The sequence below is a fragment of the Lonchura striata genome, chromosome 16 (assembly GCF_046129695.1).
Source record: "Lonchura striata isolate bLonStr1 chromosome 16, bLonStr1.mat, whole genome shotgun sequence".
NCBI classification, from domain to species: domain Eukaryota; kingdom Metazoa; phylum Chordata; class Aves; order Passeriformes; family Estrildidae; genus Lonchura; species Lonchura striata.
In genome coordinates, this window is record NC_134618.1 from 14903771 (window position 1) to 14921155 (window position 17385).

Sequence of the window (17385 nt, forward strand, 5' to 3'; positions counted from 1 at the left end):
AGGAACCAGCAGCAGCTGCTGCCGAGGGCGGCCAGATCGGGCTCCGCGGGCTCCTGCGGATCTCCCCGGCCGTGGGAGGCGATGCCGACCAGCGTCTCTCCCCGGGTGGGCTCCAAGCTCGGCTGCTCCCCGGTGGGGGCCAGCGCAAGCATCGGGGAGTCCCCATCCCTCGGGGGTGAACAACACCCGCTGGCACAGGGAGACGGCGGGGACCCTTCCCTTCTGTTCTCCTGGCTGTGTCCTTCCCTGGAGCACCCGGGCGAGCTGCCCACGTCGCACCGGGAGCATCGCGGGGCCGGGGCGCGTCCCGGTGCGGCGGTGCCGAGCGGCCCGGCCCGCAGGCACAGGGGCTGGGCGGCTCGGCGCTCCCCCAACGCCCACGTAAGGAAGTGGTTGCATTTCTCGGAGAGGAAAAGGGAAGTCGGGCTGCCTCGGCGGGGCAGGCACAGCTCCCGCCGCTCGCTCCGGGCTCCGTTCGTGTCGACTGCCCAGAGTCCATGAACGAGCCCCGCCGGCCAGGAACGGAGCCCAGCCCGCCCTGCCCGGCAAGGTAAGGACGGGCTCTGCCGCCGCTGTCCCGTGGGGCTGTGGCTGTCACCGCTCCTGGCGCTCACAGCCCGCCCGAGGGTTCGGGGGGTCCCCCCGGGCTGGGGTCAGGGGGTGCAGGCAGCCCCTTGCCCCCTGCGAGTTTCGCTGTCGCCGCGTTTTGGGTGTTTTGGGCTTTTCTCCCAGCTTTGTCAGCAAGTTTCAGGGTTGTTTTTTTTGGGTTGGGTTTTTTTTTTTTTTTTTTTTTTTTTTTTTTTTTTTTTTTTTTTTTTTTTTTCTCTTGCCGGAGGTCTGACAGCTCTGAGGGGGTGGAAAGAGTCGTCCTGTGGGGGTCCCCTCGGGGTTGGTGCCGGCAGAGACTGAGCTGCCGCAATCTGTCCTCCCCTCCTCGGCATCAGCTGCTTCCCGCTTTGCCCGTGCGAGGAAGAGGAGGGTCAGAGCCGCCCTCCGCCTGCCCTGGCTCGGGGTGTCCCCTCAGGCCAGGCTGGCTCCCGGGGCACCAGCACGGGGCTCTGGGGATGGGAGTCCCCAGCCTGGCTGGCAGGAGCCGGGCGGTGACACCTTCGGCTGCCGCAGGGAGCAGAGCGGCTCCCGGGGGTCGGTGTTGGGGTCTTGGTGGTGCAGGGCTCCACCACAGCGTCCGGGGAGAGTTTCAGGGGGTCCCAGCTCCCAGCGGGATCCTCACTGGGTGCGAACCCTCCTCCCACCACCCCGCCAGGCTCGTAAAAACCCAAACCCCAGCTCCTCCGGTGTGCGGCTTCCTCCCGGGACTGGGAGGAGCCCCCGGCAGTCTCTCGGCTCTGCCAAGGTTTGGTTATCTCCTCCCAGGATGTTTCCGAGCTGCTTGGACTGGCCGGGGAGATAACGGAGCTGTTCCAGCTCCCAGTCCCGCCCTGTCTGGCCTTCGGAAAATTCCCATTTTCCTCCCTCAAGAGCCCCTGGGTTGGGGAGGGGGGTGGGAGAGGGATGTAACCACAGCTCCTGGATGCTCTTCCCGGCTGGGGAAGAGGCTGCCGAGCCCCCGAGGGTCACTGCAGGGCGGGGGCAGGACTCAGCCATGGGGAACCCATGGGGAACTGGCTCTAAGGGGCCGTGGGGGAAACAAAACACCACCCACTGCTCCTTTTGTGTCTGGCAAAAACTTCCGTCCTGGCACGGCGGCTGAGCTCGTCCCTTCGGGGTGGCACTCAGAAGGGAGCAGCAGGGACCCCAGGGAGGAGAGTTTATGCCTCTGAGCTCCCAAACCACCTGGAAAAAGAAAAAGCATTGCTGTTTTCTTCGTGTCGAAGCCAGAACGCACCTCGGTCCTGCCTCCCATCCCTCCTGTAGGGAGCCCTTTGAGCCATTTCGGCCAAATCCCTTTTTCCTCTCCTGATCTCCTGCAATGTCGCTGATGGTTTTGTCCGTCCCTCGTGGTGCTGCTCCATCCGCAGGGCTCGGGGGCGAGGCCCGTGGTGGCAGCAGCTTTGTGCCCTCCTTGGGACACCCCGGGCTGCATCCCAGGGGGATCGGCAGCTGCCTCCTCATCCCTGCCCACGTCCTTGGCCAGGGGCTGTGTGACAGCACTGGAATTTCTCCACATGCAGAAGGCAGCTGATGGAGCTCTGCAGATTTTCGTTTCCCCAGCCCAGGGATGGAGCTTTGCTAAGAGGGACTTTTTTCCTTTCCCCTGTAACGTTTTTAGTTGCCAAAGAAAACGGGACGTGTTCAAGGAGTTCCCAAAATAGCCGAGAGCAGGCTGTGAGTAATTCCCGTCATCAGCCGCGCCCTGGCGAGGTGTTTCCCTACATCCCTGCGCTCCCCGGGCCGGATGGCCGAGGGGCTGTGACGCTGCTCCCAGCCCTTCCCGCTGCCGTGGCACTTGGAGGGGTTTTTTTGGCAAACTGCTCCATCCCATGGCAGCTGGGGACCGGCAGGAATGGTGGGAGCTCAGCCAGGAGAAGGGATCGGTCCTGAGGGCTGAGCACTGATGGGATGGAAGGGCCTCCATGGGGCTTTGGCTCTTCCTAAATGAGAGGTGTGGAAGGAGGGGGTGGATCTGGCCCTGTTGGGGTGGGGAGAGGAGGTGCTGCCCCTGGTGAGACCCCAGGGGTGCACAGGGGGCTGCTGGCACCAGGGTCCCTGTGTGCCCAGCCAGCTCCTGCCCAGCAAGTTCCAGCCAGTTTGGTTTAGAAAATCCTGGAAATGGACAGTTTCTGAGCTTGGAAATCCTCAGGAGAACCCTCTCCCCGGCGGAGGAGAGACATGGTGGGCTGCAGCACAGGACTGATGCCAGTGGGAAGGATCATTCTGTGGGGCTGGGGTCTTGTCCCTGTGTCCTGACATTCTGGGGGTCTCTCCCTGTCCCCAGCCCGTGAGCCATGGCCTACCACAGCTTCCTGCTGGAGCCCATCAGCTGCCATGCCTGGAACAAGGACCGCACCCGTGAGTACGCCCGGGGCACCCCGCAATTCCCGAGGACATCCCCGGGCACTGTCCTGGCTCAACACCCCCGAGGCGGGCGATGCTCCGGGGCGGGGCAGAGCTGGCTTGGGGCTGGATTTGGGAAGCAAATCTGGCAGATTTGGGGGCTGGGACAGCACATCCCCCTGTGTCCCCCCGGTGCCGGGACAGAGCCTGGCACAGCGTCCAGCCCCGAGGCACCGGCAGGGGAGGGAGGGAGGGAGCGGGGCCGGGTGATTCAGGGGCGATGGCATTTCCCGAGCGCGGCCCGGGGGATGCGGAGAACAAAAAGGGCTTTCTCTGCTGCGGCCCGAGCGCCGGGCAGGCAGGATGGGGCTGGGTTTGGGAGCTGTGCACCCCCAGCCGTCCTGTTCCATCCCATCCTAGCCCATCCTGTCCTGTCTCATCCCACCAGCCCCATGGGACCACACCCTAGGGAAGGGATGGCTCTGGGCTGTGGGGTTCTCCCTTCCCCCAGGGACAATTTGCAGCATTAGGGCAGTGCAGGACCAGGGCTGGGGGGCTGTGGGACTCCCCCAGGCAGCTGGGGCTCAGTGGGGACCTGGAGCCCAGGAAGGGGTGGGTGGGTGGGTGCTGGTTGGCCCTGCAGAGCTGGGTGACCCAGGGGAGGGCTTTGCCCTGGCCACTGTCACCCCCCAGAGATCGCCCTGTGCCCCAACAACCACGAAGTTCACATCTACCGCAAGGATGGGGCCAAGTGGAGCAAAGTGCACGAGCTGAAGGAGCACAACGGGCAGGTGACAGGTGAGCCACAGCTGGCAGAGGGGACAGGGACACGGATGGTGGCTGGGCTGTCCCAGAGCTGTGGGACATGTCCCAGAGTGGATGGGGGTCGTGTGGGGGTGGAGGAGAGTGGAGCAGGTTGTGTCCACCTGAAGGCAGCCAGGGGTGGGATGATGGGATAGGAGAGATGGAGAGGGATGAGGTGGAGGAAAGGAGGGAGAGAGGGATGGGAAGGGATGGGGACAGATGGGAGAAATGGGGTGAGATGGATTGGGATGATGTGGGATGGATGGAAAGGGAAGGGATGGGGTAGAGTGGAATGAGGGATGGGGTGGGATGGGGTGGGGTGGAATGAGATGCATGGATGAGAGAGATGGGGTGGGATGGGTTGACATGGAATGCTTTGAGGTGAGAGGGATGGTGTGGAGCAAAGAGGAACTGTGGATCAGAGACCACCCAGAACAACCACGCCTTCAGACACCCCCCAGCCCTGAGTGCCACCACTCCCATTCCTGAGGCTCCCTGGGCCACCATGGGCCACCATCATCCCCCTCTGCCTTCCAGGCATCGACTGGGCCCCTGAGAGCAACCGGCTGGTGACGTGCGGGACCGACCGCAACGCCTACGTGTGGACCCTCAAGGGCAACGTCTGGAAGCCCACCCTGGTCATCCTGCGCATCAACCGCGCTGCCCGCTGCGTCAAGTGGTCCCCCAAGGAGAACAAATTCGCCGTGGGCAGCGGCTCCCGCCTCATCTCCATCTGCTACTTCGAGCAGGAGAACGACTGGTGAGGCTCTGAGCGGGTCTGTCCTGAGGGAAACAGAGAGGGGATGGATGGATGGATGGATGGATGGATGGATGGATGGCAGATGGATTGGGAAGTACAAGACTGGAGGAGCTGGAGGTGGAGACATATGGGGAAATGGAGGGATAGATTCCCCATGCCCAAACTGCTACTGCAGGATGGTGGCCCAGGGCAGCTCCTGGCACACTTGGAGCCCTGACCAACATCAGCCAGCTCCCCAAAATCCCAGGGGGGCTCCGGGGATGGTGATGCTGGCCCTCTGTTGCCACCCCCTCTCCACACAGGTGGGTGTGCAAGCACATCAAGAAGCCCATCCGCTCGACGGTGCTCAGCCTCGACTGGCACCCCAACAACGTCCTCCTGGCCGCTGGCTCCTGTGACTTCAAGTGCAGGTGAGGAGCAGGGCTTGGGTGACTGGGGGGCCTCATGCAGGGGGATCCCCAAGGATGGGCTGGGGGGTAAACTTCACCCCAGGTGCTGTTTGGAGCAGGGAATGGAGCACAGGGGAGATGCAGGGAGGTCTGGGGACCATCCCAGGGGTACAGCACCCATGGAAGGTAGGGGGGCACCCCACAGGCTCTGCCAGGGAAGCTGAGTCACGCAATTGAGGCAAGGGGCAGAGATGAAGCTGGCTCAGATCCTGCATCCAGGGACACATGCAAGGCTCTCCCCCTCCCAGGATCTTCTCAGCCTACATCAAGGAGGTGGAGGAGCGGCCCAGCCCCACGCCCTGGGGCTCCAAGATGCCCTTTGGGGAGCTGATGTTTGAGTCGAGCAGCAGCTGTGGGTGGGTGCACAGCATCTGCTTCTCAGCCAGTGGCTCCCGCGTGGCCTGGGTCAGCCACGACAGCACCCTGTGCCTCGCCGACGCTGGCAAGAAGATGGCGTAAGCAGGGCTGGGGACAGGAGGGGGCTTGAGGGGACTGGGGGAGGCTGCACTGGGGGTGGCAGCAGGGGTTGGCTCCCAAACCAACACGGGGATGAAGGGATCTGGGTTGGGTTGGCCAAGAGCAATCCCAGAGTGTTCCTGCACATGAGTGGGGGAGATGAAAAGATTCAGCCTCTGGGTTAACCCTAGAGCATCCCCGGGAATCTCTGAGTATCCCTTGAGCATCTCTGTACTTGGGTGGGGGAGGTAGAGGGGTTCAGCCTCAGGAGCTGGGATAGCCCTGGAACAGCCCTGGGGTATCCATGAGCATCCCTGGAACATCTCTGAGTATCTCTGATCATCCCTGGGTATCCCTGAGCATCCCTGGAACATCTCTGTGTATCTCTGATCATCCCTGGGTATCCCTGAGCATCCCTGGAACATCTCTGAGTATCTCTGACCATCCCTGGGTATTCTGGAGCATCTCTGAGTACCTCTGACCATCCCTGTGTATCCCCTGAGCATCCCTGTACATGGGTGTAGGACACAGAAGGCTCAGCCCCAGGATCTGGGATATCTCTGGAACATCCCCAGATCACCACGGGTGGAGGAGGTGGTGTCTCCCCTTGTGCATGATGAGCTGTGCCAGTCTCAGCAGCGAGGCTGAAGCTCAGCTCGCGTTTCACACCTCGCAGTGTTGCCTCCCTGTGCACCGAGACCCTGCCCCTGCTGGCTGTCACCTTCATCACCGAGAACAGCCTGGTGGCCGCGGTGAGTCCGGCCGGGGCCGCGCTGGGCGCCGCGGCTGGGGCCGGCCGGGGGGTGCTGAGCAGGGCGGGTTTGTTCCCCAGGGCCACGACTGCTGCCCGATGCTGTTCACCTACGAGGAGAGCCAGGGCACCCTGACCTTCGGGGGGAAGCTGGATGTCCCCAAGCAGAGCTCCCAGCGCGGCCTCACCGCCCGCGAGCGCTTCCAGAACCTGGACAAGAAAGCGAGCTCGGACACGGCCAACGCCAACCTGGACACCCTGCACAAGAACAGCATCAGGTGTGGGCTGGGGCAGGCTTGGGCTCACCCCGGGGGCTGCTTGGGGGTGATGATCCCTGAGCATCCCCTGGGTGTGCTGCTGTCCAGCTGAGGAGCTGGGACAGCTCTGGAGCATCCTTGGATATCCCCAGAACGTCCCTGAGCATCCTTGCATGTGGGAGGGAGAGACTGAGGCTCCAGCACCAGGAGCTGTGACAGCCCTGGATATCCCTGAGTTTCCCATGGTATCCCCAGAGAATCCTTGCATGTGGGAAGGGGAGATAGAGAGGTCTAGTCCCAAAAGCTGGGACAGTTCTGGAGCATCCTTGGAGCATTCCTGAGTTTTCCCCAGGCATCTCTGTCTATCCCCAGTGCCTTTCTGCAGTGGTGGGGGAGATGAAGGGGTCCAGCCCCATTCCCACCCCTAAGGGCTCAGCCCTGGGGCTGATTGCTGCTCCCTCTGTGCACCCACAGCCAGATCTCGGTGCTGACTGGCGGGAAGGACAAGTGCTCCCAGTTCTGTACCACGGGGATGGACGGGGGCATGAGCATCTGGGATGTCAAGGTAAGGAATCCCCTTGGACCCCTCGTGCCAGCACTGAACCATCCCAGTTCCCCCCTTCCAGCTCCCCCACCACCTCCAGTTTGGGAAGCCACGAGCTCATGAGCACCCTCCTGTTTCATGTCAGAGCCTGGAGTCGGCGCTGAAGGATCTGAAGATCAAATGAAGGAGACATCCAGGAAGGGCATCCCAGCTTCCAGCTGCCCCTGCTGTGCCCCTGCCTGCTGCTGCCCTCTGCCACCCCCCCTGCCACACGACCTGGCCAAAATGCCACCAAAGTGCCTGTCCCTGCTGCCAGCCAGCCCTGGTGGCTGTTTCCAGACAAAGAAAACCATTTTTCTTACTATTTTTGTTACCATCCTTCCCGATGCTGGTCATACATTGCTTGGAGAAATAGCAAATAAAGGATTTTCCTGAATAAATCAAAATGGGGGTTTTTTTGCACTTTTTTAGAAAAAGTTCAGTGCAAACACAGGGGTGATCAGGGCAGATCACAGTGCTGTGCCACATCTCACCACAGGTGGTCTCATCCTTTTTGCCGCCACTGCTGAAGGGAAATTTGGATTGTGGGGATAAGGGGAATGTTACTTTTCCATTCCCTGCTTCAGCACCATTTCAAAACAGGATTTGTGTTAGGCAAAAGGGAGGGCAGAGGATGGAAGTAGGCAGAGAGAACAGGTTTCCCATTCTCTGAATTCCCTGGTAAAGTCCTGACAGGTGGGAAATTCCCAAACCTGGAGCCAGCTCAGAGACCTTGGGCTCCCCAAATAATCCTGCACCTTCCCATGGCCTGGGAGTGGAGCACTGGCTGCCAGAGGGACAGTGACATCTGAGTTCTGCTCCAGCCCTCAGTAAGTGGGAGGTGTTACCTGGGGAAGATTTTCGCTCTTGTTTCCATGCTTTTGCAAGCCTCAACCCTCTCCCCCTGTGGCTCCTGCCCTGCTCCATCCCAGTGTCAGCCCGAAAACTCCCCCTGTCCTGCCCCATCCACCTCCCTGTGCTCCAAGGATCACCCAAACTTCCCATGTCAGGCTGTCCCAGCACATCAGCTCCTCCCCTGCCAGCCCTTGCTCATCTTCCACAGCTCCCCGAGGGCATTTCCTATCCCAGATCTTGGCTTGGTCTGAGCCGTGGTTTGAGCCAGCAGCTCGCTGTGACACTCCCTGGGGCACAGTCCTGTGTCACACCCTCGTGCCCAAGTCCCTGCAGCCAGGCATGGCCGGGGTGACACAGAACAAATCCCGTTTGTCACCCTTCATCTCCACAGCTGCAACCCCTCTCCCAGTGACTTCCAGTGCCAAGCCTGGGGCTGATCTCCAGCCTTTGGGAAGTCTGGGAAGCGCTGGTGGCCCTGAACAGGCTGGCAGCAGAGCTCCCAGGCCCCTGGGGCACAGCAGGCTGGAGCATCTCCCCTCCAGAGACATCCGAGAGGTGACAGCGCGGTGACTGCCCCTCTGACAGGGGACCAGGCCAGACAGTGGCCTGAGGGTAATTGTTTCCTCCACCTGGTAAACAGATTGTGCAAGACATCCATCAGAATCAGCAGGAAAAGCTTTTCCCTCCAAGCTGTGTGCTGAGGGAGCTCAGAGCCAGAGCCAAACTCCACTCCAGCAGCCCCCAGCTGCAGCTGTGCCTCCCCCAGGACCCCCCAGCTGTGCCCTTCACACACACACGAGGCCACAGCAGTTCTGATAACTTACAGTTTAATCAGCCAAATATACAAGTTCTCTTGGTGGTTTTTAAACTTGATCAAGTTGGTTTTTTTTCTTTTTTTTTTTTTTTCCCATCTGGCTCTGACACAATAAATGTTGTTTGCTTTTCTCCTTTAAACAAAGGATGATGTGGTTAAAAACTGGCACTATCCCTAATAAGGAGGAGAAGAAGAAAATGAAGAGGAGGGAAAAGGGGAGACTGGCTGCAAGAAAGGAGGGATGAATCCAGGAAGGAACGGCACTCCAGATGTCCATGAAGTCAGGCTCCCAGCTTATACTGCAACGCCCTGCAGCAAAATTTGATGGGCTCTTTGCCAACTGGATTCCTCAGATACATTATCCTTTGGGATTTCATACCAAGTCAGTTCCCCACCCCATGCCCCACCCCCAAAACGACCCCACAATCTATTTTCTTGCAATCTAGTATTTGAAGCACCGCCCCTCCCACACAGCTCCCTCCCACCCTGCCCCCCTCCCACCGTCTACAAGTTCTTGATCCTAAAAACAGCAAAAACATTCATGTTTCCAAACTGTTACAGGGAATTGCTGTCCAGCACAGCTCTGCACTGCAGAGAGCAGCTGCCCCTAACCCCAAATGGAAATCTGTGCCAGGATGAGGACAAACACATCGTCAGTGTCTCTTGGAGGTGGAGGTGAGGTCAATGCTGCAGGATGCCCTGCGTGGCAGCGATGGAAGGCAGAGCTCCTGGCAGGACCAGGCACAGTTCCCTGGTGTTTCCTCCTCTTGCATGGCCTGTGCTTACTTGTTAAGGGATAGTGACTGCAGTCTTTTACCTGCCATGGCCGCTTCGTCTTTTGCTGGGAAGGAAAACAAGAGTTTCATCATTTCCTGCAAGAAACAATCATTCCATGCACTGGGGGAGTTTTGGCAGCCCTGGGGATCTGAACCCTGCCAGTTGGGTAATGGAAAAATCCCACCCTTCCCACCAATTTCTCAGAGGTAAGAGGCACAGCTCCTCTTGATGTTTCTTTCTATCCCTGGCCTCTCTCCAGGTGTCCACAAATCACCCTGATGCTCAAATTTCTCTGTGGAAGCCACCAAGCAGCCTGCTGGTTCATACCTCCCAGAGAAAGGCCAGGAAGGGAAGGAGTGCTGGGAACTCCCTGGGCAGTTCAGATGCCCACATGCAAAGCAGATAAATCACCCAGCACAAAGAGCCTGCTACCCCCAAACTGGAGCCAGCATTGCCTGGGAGGCAGGGGACAAGATGGATATCAAGGAGCAATTCCCTTCTCTCTTTCCCTGCTCCAGTGCCCAAGTTCTTGTTCATGAAGCGAGAACTTTATGAGAAGGAAACAGCTGAGTCTGGCTTTGCTGGGGGGAGCTGATGACACACAGGCTCAGAGGAAGGACGTGTGCCTCTGCAGGCATGGCATGGAGACGTAGGAGAGTATAATTAATTATTCTCTAACCTTTTCTTTCTTCTTCTTTCTTTCTGGCAGCTTCTTCCCTTTGCTTCCGAATGATGGCTAATCGGGCAAGGTCTGCCTTGGCTTGCTCTGTTTTCCCAGCTAGGTGCATTTTCATGTATCTTTCTTTTGCCTTTTGCTTCTCTATTTCCTCTCTGCCCAAAGGAAACACACCAGTCACCAGAGTATCCAGGCAAGCCCACGGGAACAGGCAGAGTGGGGCTTTCCAACCAGGAAAAACCCCAAAACTGGGGGTCCTTCACCAGTTTTCAAGCACAGGTTCTGCCTATTTGCAGAGTAGGGTGAGAGATTATTTCTTCCTTCAGGCAAGTAAGGACACGGACACACAAGGAGGTCAAATGAATTAGCCTCACATCATAAGAACCGTGACATGTTTTTCCCAGCCTTACTCTCAAAGGTGTCTTTCTGCTGAAGTAATCTATCCCAAATAATAATAAAAAAAAGATTAAACCCTCCCTTTCAAACCTCACTATTGCTAAATGAAACTAGAAGATTCAACTTTGGTTTTTAGGTAATTTGTCTGCCCAGATAAAAATTTCACCACAGTATCTGGAATCTGGGAAACTGCCACCTGTCACCAGAGCACCCTCTGCAGCAAGATTAAAGTGGATCCAGAGTGACCTCTGGTTAATGGATTTCTGTACTGATTTTTGGCATAAAACTTCAGGAAAGGAATGGCCTAAATCCCTTTCACAGCAGTATGATTTCAGGGCTTCTGTTAGGTCTGATTTTTGGTATAAAACCTTAGGAAAGGAATTGCCTAAATCCCTTTCTCTCAGAACACCAGGACAGGCTGCCTTGCTCCAGGACAGCCACAGCTGTTTCCAGAGGACAGACAACTCCTGTGAAGTTTCTAAGGAACCACATTTTGAAGCACAGTGAGCCCACTTTGCTGCTGCTCAGTGCCTGCTTTAGGCAGCAACACGCTTTTAAAGGCCTCCCTGAAACACTGACACAGAGCAGGGGAAACACCTCCCTGCATCAAGCTGCTGCCAGCAGCAAGGCTGAAATTCCAGGGGAGCAGGGAACACTCACCTCTCTCGTCGTGAGAGCTCCTTGGGTCCATCCAGGTCCAGCTGAGTGACTTTTTTGGTTGTCTGAATGACACGGTTGGGGTTCTCTATGTCTATCAACCCCTCCACTCCTTTGCGCTTTTGCTGCGGGTCAAGAACAAGAGGGAGCTTGAGGAGCTCTCACACCCAGCTCTGGTTGTACCAGAGCTCCCCAAACACACTGCAAAGCACCCCAAAAGCACAAGTCAGGATTTTACTACAAGCCAGTAAAACCATTTATGAATCAAGGCACTTTCAGCCTTTTAAAAAATCTTGTTGCCTTTGTATTTAAATTGTAAATATTCTCAAGTTCTCATTCTGAGGGCAAAATGCTGTCAAGTGAGCATTTTTTTGGCTTCTAAAAGTAGTTCTATACAAATGCACTCCAGGTAGTTCTGCTCAGAATCCACAGTGTGCATCTTCCCCCCAGCCCAAGTATTAGGTGCATCAAATGCCCTGAGAATGCAGTACCTGATAATCCTCATCATCTTCATCACTCTCATCTGAATCTAAAGATTTCTTCTCTTTTTTAGGGTCCCCTGTTGCTCCTTCACCACCTTCTTCTTGCTCCTCCTCTTCCTACAAAATCAGAGGAAATGTATGTCACTAAAAATCCCAAACCCAGCTCTTAAATGAGATTTTGGAGGGATGAGACAGCTCTGAGCACTGGTGTTCCTGAAGTGGCCTTGTGCCACCAAGGGGGTCTGGCTGTCACAGAATGAGGGCTGGTCCCTCTAACAGGAAAATGACTGTAAAAGACACCACTGGCACTTTACTTTCCCCAAATGAAAGCTCTCCAGAAGAATTTTGGCCTGGGTTTCCACTGCACACTACCTCAGAGATTGGAAACTACATGGATGCAGCTTAGAGCTTATTCTGGGTCTGGATAAATAAAAATACCTAGAGGAGAAACTTGACAATCATCAACCAGAACATTATTATCCAAGGAATTACAGCCTTTTTAGTACAGCTTCCACCAGTCAGAACCTGGGAATTCTTTTCTGAATCATGAGGTGTGAACAGCTTGTTTTACACTACCAGCATCTCTCATCAAGCAATCAGCAATGTGGATGAGCAAGGAACAGTAAGAGAAGTAATTTTGTTAATTGTGGGGGGTGTTTTTCAAGCTTTCCTTAATATATCAGTGTTAGATGTAACTACCATTATGTGATATGGATTATCACAAAAAAGAAATCCTTCTCAAAGAGCAGTTCTCTGGTTTGCTGTGAAAGAAGACAAACATTTCAAGTGGGTCCTGCTTTTCTGTTCCACTTACAGTCAGTATTTTTATTAACAACATGGAAGCAGAGAACACTTACACAGTTTGTGAATGACATCACACTGGTAGGAGCTGGAATTATTTTGGAAAACAGGATGAGACTCATAAGTGGTTTCAGAATTTGGAAATATGGCATGAAACCAAGAAGGTGGAATCAGAAACTAACCAAGAGGAGTTACAGTTTGGAAGAAGAAATCCAACATGAAGCTGGAGTATGTGGCTAAGCAGCAAACCAAACAATCAGTTTGAGTTCCAGCTGGGCAAAACATTAAACAGGACTCAACACTATGGCTCAGAACTGCTTGAGAGTCATCTCAGAGGTATTCACCAGGATTTCCTACAAGGGTTGTAATTATCCTCCTGTGGTCAGTGCTGTGAGGCCTCAGTTGGCATTGTGTATTTGGGCTGAAGCAACACTTCCAGAAAGTCATAGAAAAATATCAGAGTGTCACCAGAGCTGTGACAAGTTGGGAATAAACAGAGCAAGAGCCCCAAAATGCAGCTAAGGCTTTTATGACAGCAGTCAGGTCGTGGTGGAAGCGTGAGCAGCTGTTGCAGTCCAATGCTGGGGCACAGAAACACACCCAAAAGAGGCTCCACAGCAGAAAACACTCAGCTCTCCCTACAAAGCAGAGGCAAACAAGAAAATCTTGTGTCCAGGAAGAAGTCAAAGGAGTGTGGTCCATAAATATATGGTAGAAACAGGGCAAATACAATAATTTAAATATAGAGTAACATGTCAAGATGTGGCCCTTGTTCTCCAAAGCCAAGCTGCAGAACATGGATAAAAAATGAGCTGACACTGGAGACTGAAATGATGAAATATGGAGAGAAAGGATCTCCAGAGCTGCTGTGTAATCAGCTCCCTGTCCTTTAACCTTCCAGGGCTGTCCTGGGTGGTCTCCCAGGCCTCAGGAACCAGACTGGGTGTCACCCTGGAGTCTCCCCAGCTGGAGATATTTGGGATACATAGTGTGATCACTGCTGGAATGATCTGCAGCACTTGGCTAAGCTGCCATTGCTGCTGAGCAGTGAACCACCAGGCTGGATAAGGCAGCAACTAGGACAGAAAGCACACAAAGGAGAAACACATACCCTTGCCTTTTGCTTTTCTGCTTGGAGCTGGGCATCAATCTCCTCAGGACTCGTGTACTGCCTTGCTCGGCCTTTGTGGCCTCCTTTTCTACCTGCACGAAACAATAAAAACAACAAATGGTTTAGTGGTAACTTCCAGAAAGGTCTGCTCCTCCTGCAGCACTCTGGATTTTAGTGTGGATAGCACAAACCAAAATAGCTCCTCTGACAGACCGAAACAAAACCCCCATTGAACTTGGTGAAATGCTCCAAGAATTTTAGGTGAGACACACAGAGAATTGGGACTATTGATATTACCCTTCCCTGCCTGTGCTCATGGCCTCTCCAATTCCCTTCCCAGGCTGGCAAGGGATGCTCAGTCCTACAGCAAATCCCAGTTTCCTGCACAGGAGGAATCACAGTATGTTCCTGTGGTCACAACCAACATTCCAACAAGCTTGGCTCCTTAACCTCTCCTACTGTGCCAGGAAAAAATAGGAAGGTAATTGGACAAAAGCTTTGGGAATTCCTATGAGAGCTGAAGAAGTCCTGAAAGGAGCCTCCAGTTTTACTGCTTTATGAGGAAAAATAAAAACAAGCTCTAGGAACCAAGAAGGGGAGTCACTGTGGCCCAAGTGCCAAATTCTGTTGATAAATGGACTGCTGAAGCCATTAATGCTCCCCTCAAGCCACTGCTCTGGTTATGTTCTTCCAGCCCAAAGAACTGGGAAGCAAGTTGGACAGAGCCACCCCACAGCCCTGAGTGAGGGAGAGTGGCAAAAAGCAAACAACTCTGGCCAGGCAGCTCTCTGCCACTGCAGCAGTCCTGAAGTGCCATGGAAGGAGCAGGAAACACTGGATCTCTCTCCTCCTCCCCACTTCACCTGCCTTCACAAGGACAATGGGATGGGGAGGGGTGAGGGATGATCCCTTCCTCCCTGGCACTGTGTGGGATCCATGGGAGATGTGCCACTGCTCTCTCACTGTCTTGCTGTTGGACTGGGAGGCACTGGGAGGCTCAGGGATCCAACATTTTCTGACCAATTCTCCTGGCTCAGCACAGACAAACTCTCACAGTGCCATAGTTCTGTCCCAAAACCTCACTGTGAAGCTTTACAGAAATTCCTCAGATATTTTTCCAAAAGAAATGGGGAAGTGCAGAGACCAAATTCTTCTCTCTGGATTCAGCTGGGGAAGCTCACAGGCTCTCAAACCCCAAGCACAACCAGAAGCTTCGGTGCAGCCTGACAGGTGCTTTGTCTGTTCCCAGCCATCCCAGGTGGGAACAATGACAGCCTCTGGAAGGAGATCTGCCATGGGAATGCTCCTGGGAAGACACAACCTCACTGCCCAGCACATGGCATCACCCCAAATGGAACAACAGTGACATCTGTGACACACCAACCCCCAAATAACCAAACTGTGCTCCCAGCCTGGCCAGGGCTCCTCACCCAGCTGTGCCAGAATTCCACACTGGGCTCAGGACCAAGGAACACAAACTGCTCATTACTGCAAACAAACACTGGTGATAAGGGGGAAAAGCAACTGAAGAGAGATCATTTTACGGTAAAAGCCTAAAAAGAAGCAAATGGAAGAGTGAAGCCCACGGGAGCTCAGCACAGTGCAGGGATGGGGCTCTGCTCCCACAGGGAGATGGAACCTCACATCAGACATGGGGAGCTGGTCCAACACCTGCTACTGACCAGCTCTGTGCCTCAGTTTCCCCGTATGAAAACATGGACAACCCTTCTTTTCCACCTCTGTGAAACACTTTTAAAGTAGAATCACCTGCAGATTTCACCTGCAGCAAAGCCCAGTGGTGCCCAGGCAGGCCCACGTTCAAACACATTTGTCTTCAGCTTTAAACAGTCTAATTAAGGAATTTAGATGAAAGAGAATGGAATGATACTGATGAAAGCTCTTCTTTTTAAAATCAAAGTATTAGGGGAAAAAAAAGAGATTAATCTGAAATAATCCTGTAAAAATTTATTAGTAGCTTGTTTATACCCCTCCCTTTTATATTAAACATTGAGTGCCAAAATGCGCTCTTCTGCCACCAACCCAACCACTCCCACTGACTTGGGGGAAAATGACCAAAGATCCCTCTTCTTCCACAAAGCAAAAGGTTCGAATCAAACACTGAAATCTGTACAATGAAATAAAGAACAGGAAATCCTGAGTTACAGGCATTTAAATATGAAAAATGGGGTTATAATCCGCCACGGTTCTTTGCCTTCACAAAAACCATGTGAAAGCTTCAGCCCCATCTCCTATCACTGCACAAATGGACCCAAAAAGAAGTGGTTCAATAAAATCTAACCAAGGAATCAGTTTAGTGTAAAGGCTGGGAAAAGCTGATGAAATAAAGCAAACTGCAGGCAAAGAGGAATGAGGCGGGCTGGCTTTTAACGCGTGTGACCGGCGTTTGCAAGAGCCAATTATGCAGATGGTGCATGTGGAGAAGGTTCTGGGTGGATCCCGCCGAGCCGTGACAGCCCGGCCGTGCCTCATCCCCGCTCCTGAATCACACCGGGAGCAAGTTCCTGCCCGCTCCGCAACACCCAAACCGCGGCGCTCCGGAGCCACATCAAAGCACCGCGTTTGGAGCCCCTGAGCCCCCGGGGGCGGGATGGCCACCACCCCCGGTGTCCCGGTGGGGTGCCCACCTGCCCGGTGGGGCTGTGCCCGCCTGCCCGATACCCCGGTGGAGCTGTGCCCACCTGCCCGGTGGGGCTGTGCCCGCCTCCCAGGTGCTCCGGTGGAGCTGTGCCCGCCTGCCCGATATCCCGGTGGGGCTGTGCCCACCTGCCCGGTGGGGCTGTGCCCACCTGCCCGATATCCCGGCGGGGCTGTGCCCACCTCCCCGGTGGGGCTGTGCCCGCCTGCCCGGTACCCCGGTGGAGCTGTGCCCACCTGCCCGATATCCCGGCGGGGCTGTGCCCACCTGCCCGGTGGGGCTGTGCCCACCTGCCCGATATCCCGGCGGGGCTGTGCCCACCTCCCCGGTGGGGCTGTGCCCACCTGCCCGGTGGAGCTGTGCCCACCTGCCCGGTGGGGCTGTGCCCACCTGCCCGGTGGAGCTGTGCCCGCCTCCCCGGTGGGGCTGTGCCCACCTGCCCGGTGGGGCTGTGCCCACGTCCCCGGGGCTCCGTAAGCCCCACGCCCCGTCCCAGGGGAACCGGCCGCGGTTCCCGCTCCAGCGGGAGCACATGGAGCCCAGCCCGGCGGGAGCACGGACACCCCACCCAGGGGCTGCTGCCGCCGCTCTGGGGGACACAGAACGGGCCCGCCCCGTGAAGGGCCGGGGGACGGCGCCGTCTCTGCGGGCGGGGAGCGGGCGAGGCACCCCCGGAGCCGCCGAGAACGGGGTGGGGTAAAGAGAAGCCGAGACCCCTCGGAGCCCAGCCGCGGGGGCAGCGCGGGGAGGGGGAAAGGGACCCCGCCGGCTGCCCCGGGGCCGGGACAGCGGGGAGACCGGACCCGCCGCGGCATCTCCACAGCCGCGGCCGAGCACCAGCCGTGCCCGCGCCGGCCCACGCACCCCCTCAGCCCCCTCCCCTCTGTCCCCCGTGTCCCCCTCGCCACCGCTCCCCGCGGCGGCACGGCACGCCCGGCCCGGCCCGGCCCGGCCCCCACCACCTTTCGGCATCGCGGCGATGGCGGCGCGGCCCCCCCGGCCCGAGCGGCGCCCGGAACCGGAACCGGGACCGCCCCCGCCGCAGGTCCCCGCCGCGGGGCTGCCCCAGCGCCGCTCCGCCCCGCCGCTCTCCCGGCGGTGGCGCACGGGCAGCGGGAGCGGGCGGCTCCCCCGGGGGTCTCGGC

General features: G+C 56.5%; 2 protein-coding genes across 3 annotated transcripts; one reads left to right on the forward strand and one right to left on the reverse strand.

Moving 5' to 3' along the window:
- The first annotated feature begins 428 nt into the window (after positions 1–428).
- On the forward strand, positions 429–7422 carry ARPC1B (actin related protein 2/3 complex subunit 1B). Of its 2 annotated transcripts, none has more exons than XM_021550435.2 (10): positions 429–550; positions 2897–2970; positions 3649–3753; positions 4297–4519; positions 4822–4929; positions 5217–5423; positions 6101–6176; positions 6257–6453; positions 6907–6997; positions 7122–7422. In XM_021550435.2, exons 2-10 carry the CDS (start codon positions 2907–2909, stop codon positions 7158–7160), a joined length of 1110 nt encoding a protein of 369 aa, XP_021406110.1. In that variant the 5' UTR covers positions 429–550; positions 2897–2906; the 3' UTR covers positions 7161–7422. The 2 variants fall into 2 exon arrangements, with proteins under 2 accessions (XP_021406110.1, XP_021406119.1); XM_021550444.2 differs by lacking the exon at positions 429–550 and adding an exon at positions 2250–2286.
- A 1258-nt stretch (positions 7423–8680) lies between these two features.
- On the reverse strand, positions 8681–17299 carry PDAP1 (PDGFA associated protein 1). Its single transcript, XM_021549645.2, has 6 exons — positions 17203–17299; positions 13585–13676; positions 11682–11789; positions 11194–11315; positions 10141–10292; positions 8681–9525 (listed from the first exon to the last, which is right to left on the reverse strand). The coding sequence occupies exons 1-6, from the start codon at positions 17210–17212 to the stop codon at positions 9467–9469; spliced, it is 543 nt and encodes a 180-aa protein (XP_021405320.1). The 5' UTR covers positions 17213–17299; the 3' UTR covers positions 8681–9466.
- Positions 17300–17385: the final 86 nt, after the last annotated feature.

What these genes read in the sequence shown, in the direction of transcription:
- ARPC1B (XM_021550435.2), top strand. Translation starts at nt 2,907, where the DNA reads ATGGCCTACCACAGCTTCCTGCTGGAGCCCATCAGCTGCCATGCCTGG. An exon ending in TTCGAGCAGGAGAACGACTG is followed by an intron (nt 4,520 to 4,821) that starts GTGAGGCTCTGA and finishes CTCTCCACACAG; the next exon opens with GTGGGTGTGCAAGCACATCA. An exon ending in CTGCACAAGAACAGCATCAG is followed by an intron (nt 6,454 to 6,906) that starts GTGTGGGCTGGG and finishes GTGCACCCACAG; the next exon opens with CCAGATCTCGGTGCTGACTG.
- PDAP1 (XM_021549645.2), bottom strand. An exon ending in CAGAAAAGCAAAAGGCAAGG is followed by an intron (nt 11,790 to 13,584) that starts GTATGTGTTTCT and finishes CTGATTTTGTAG; the next exon opens with GAAGAGGAGGAGCAAGAAGA. An exon ending in GAGCTCTCACGACGAGAGAG is followed by an intron (nt 10,293 to 11,193) that starts GTGAGTGTTCCC and finishes TCCTTTGGGCAG; the next exon opens with AGAGGAAATAGAGAAGCAAA.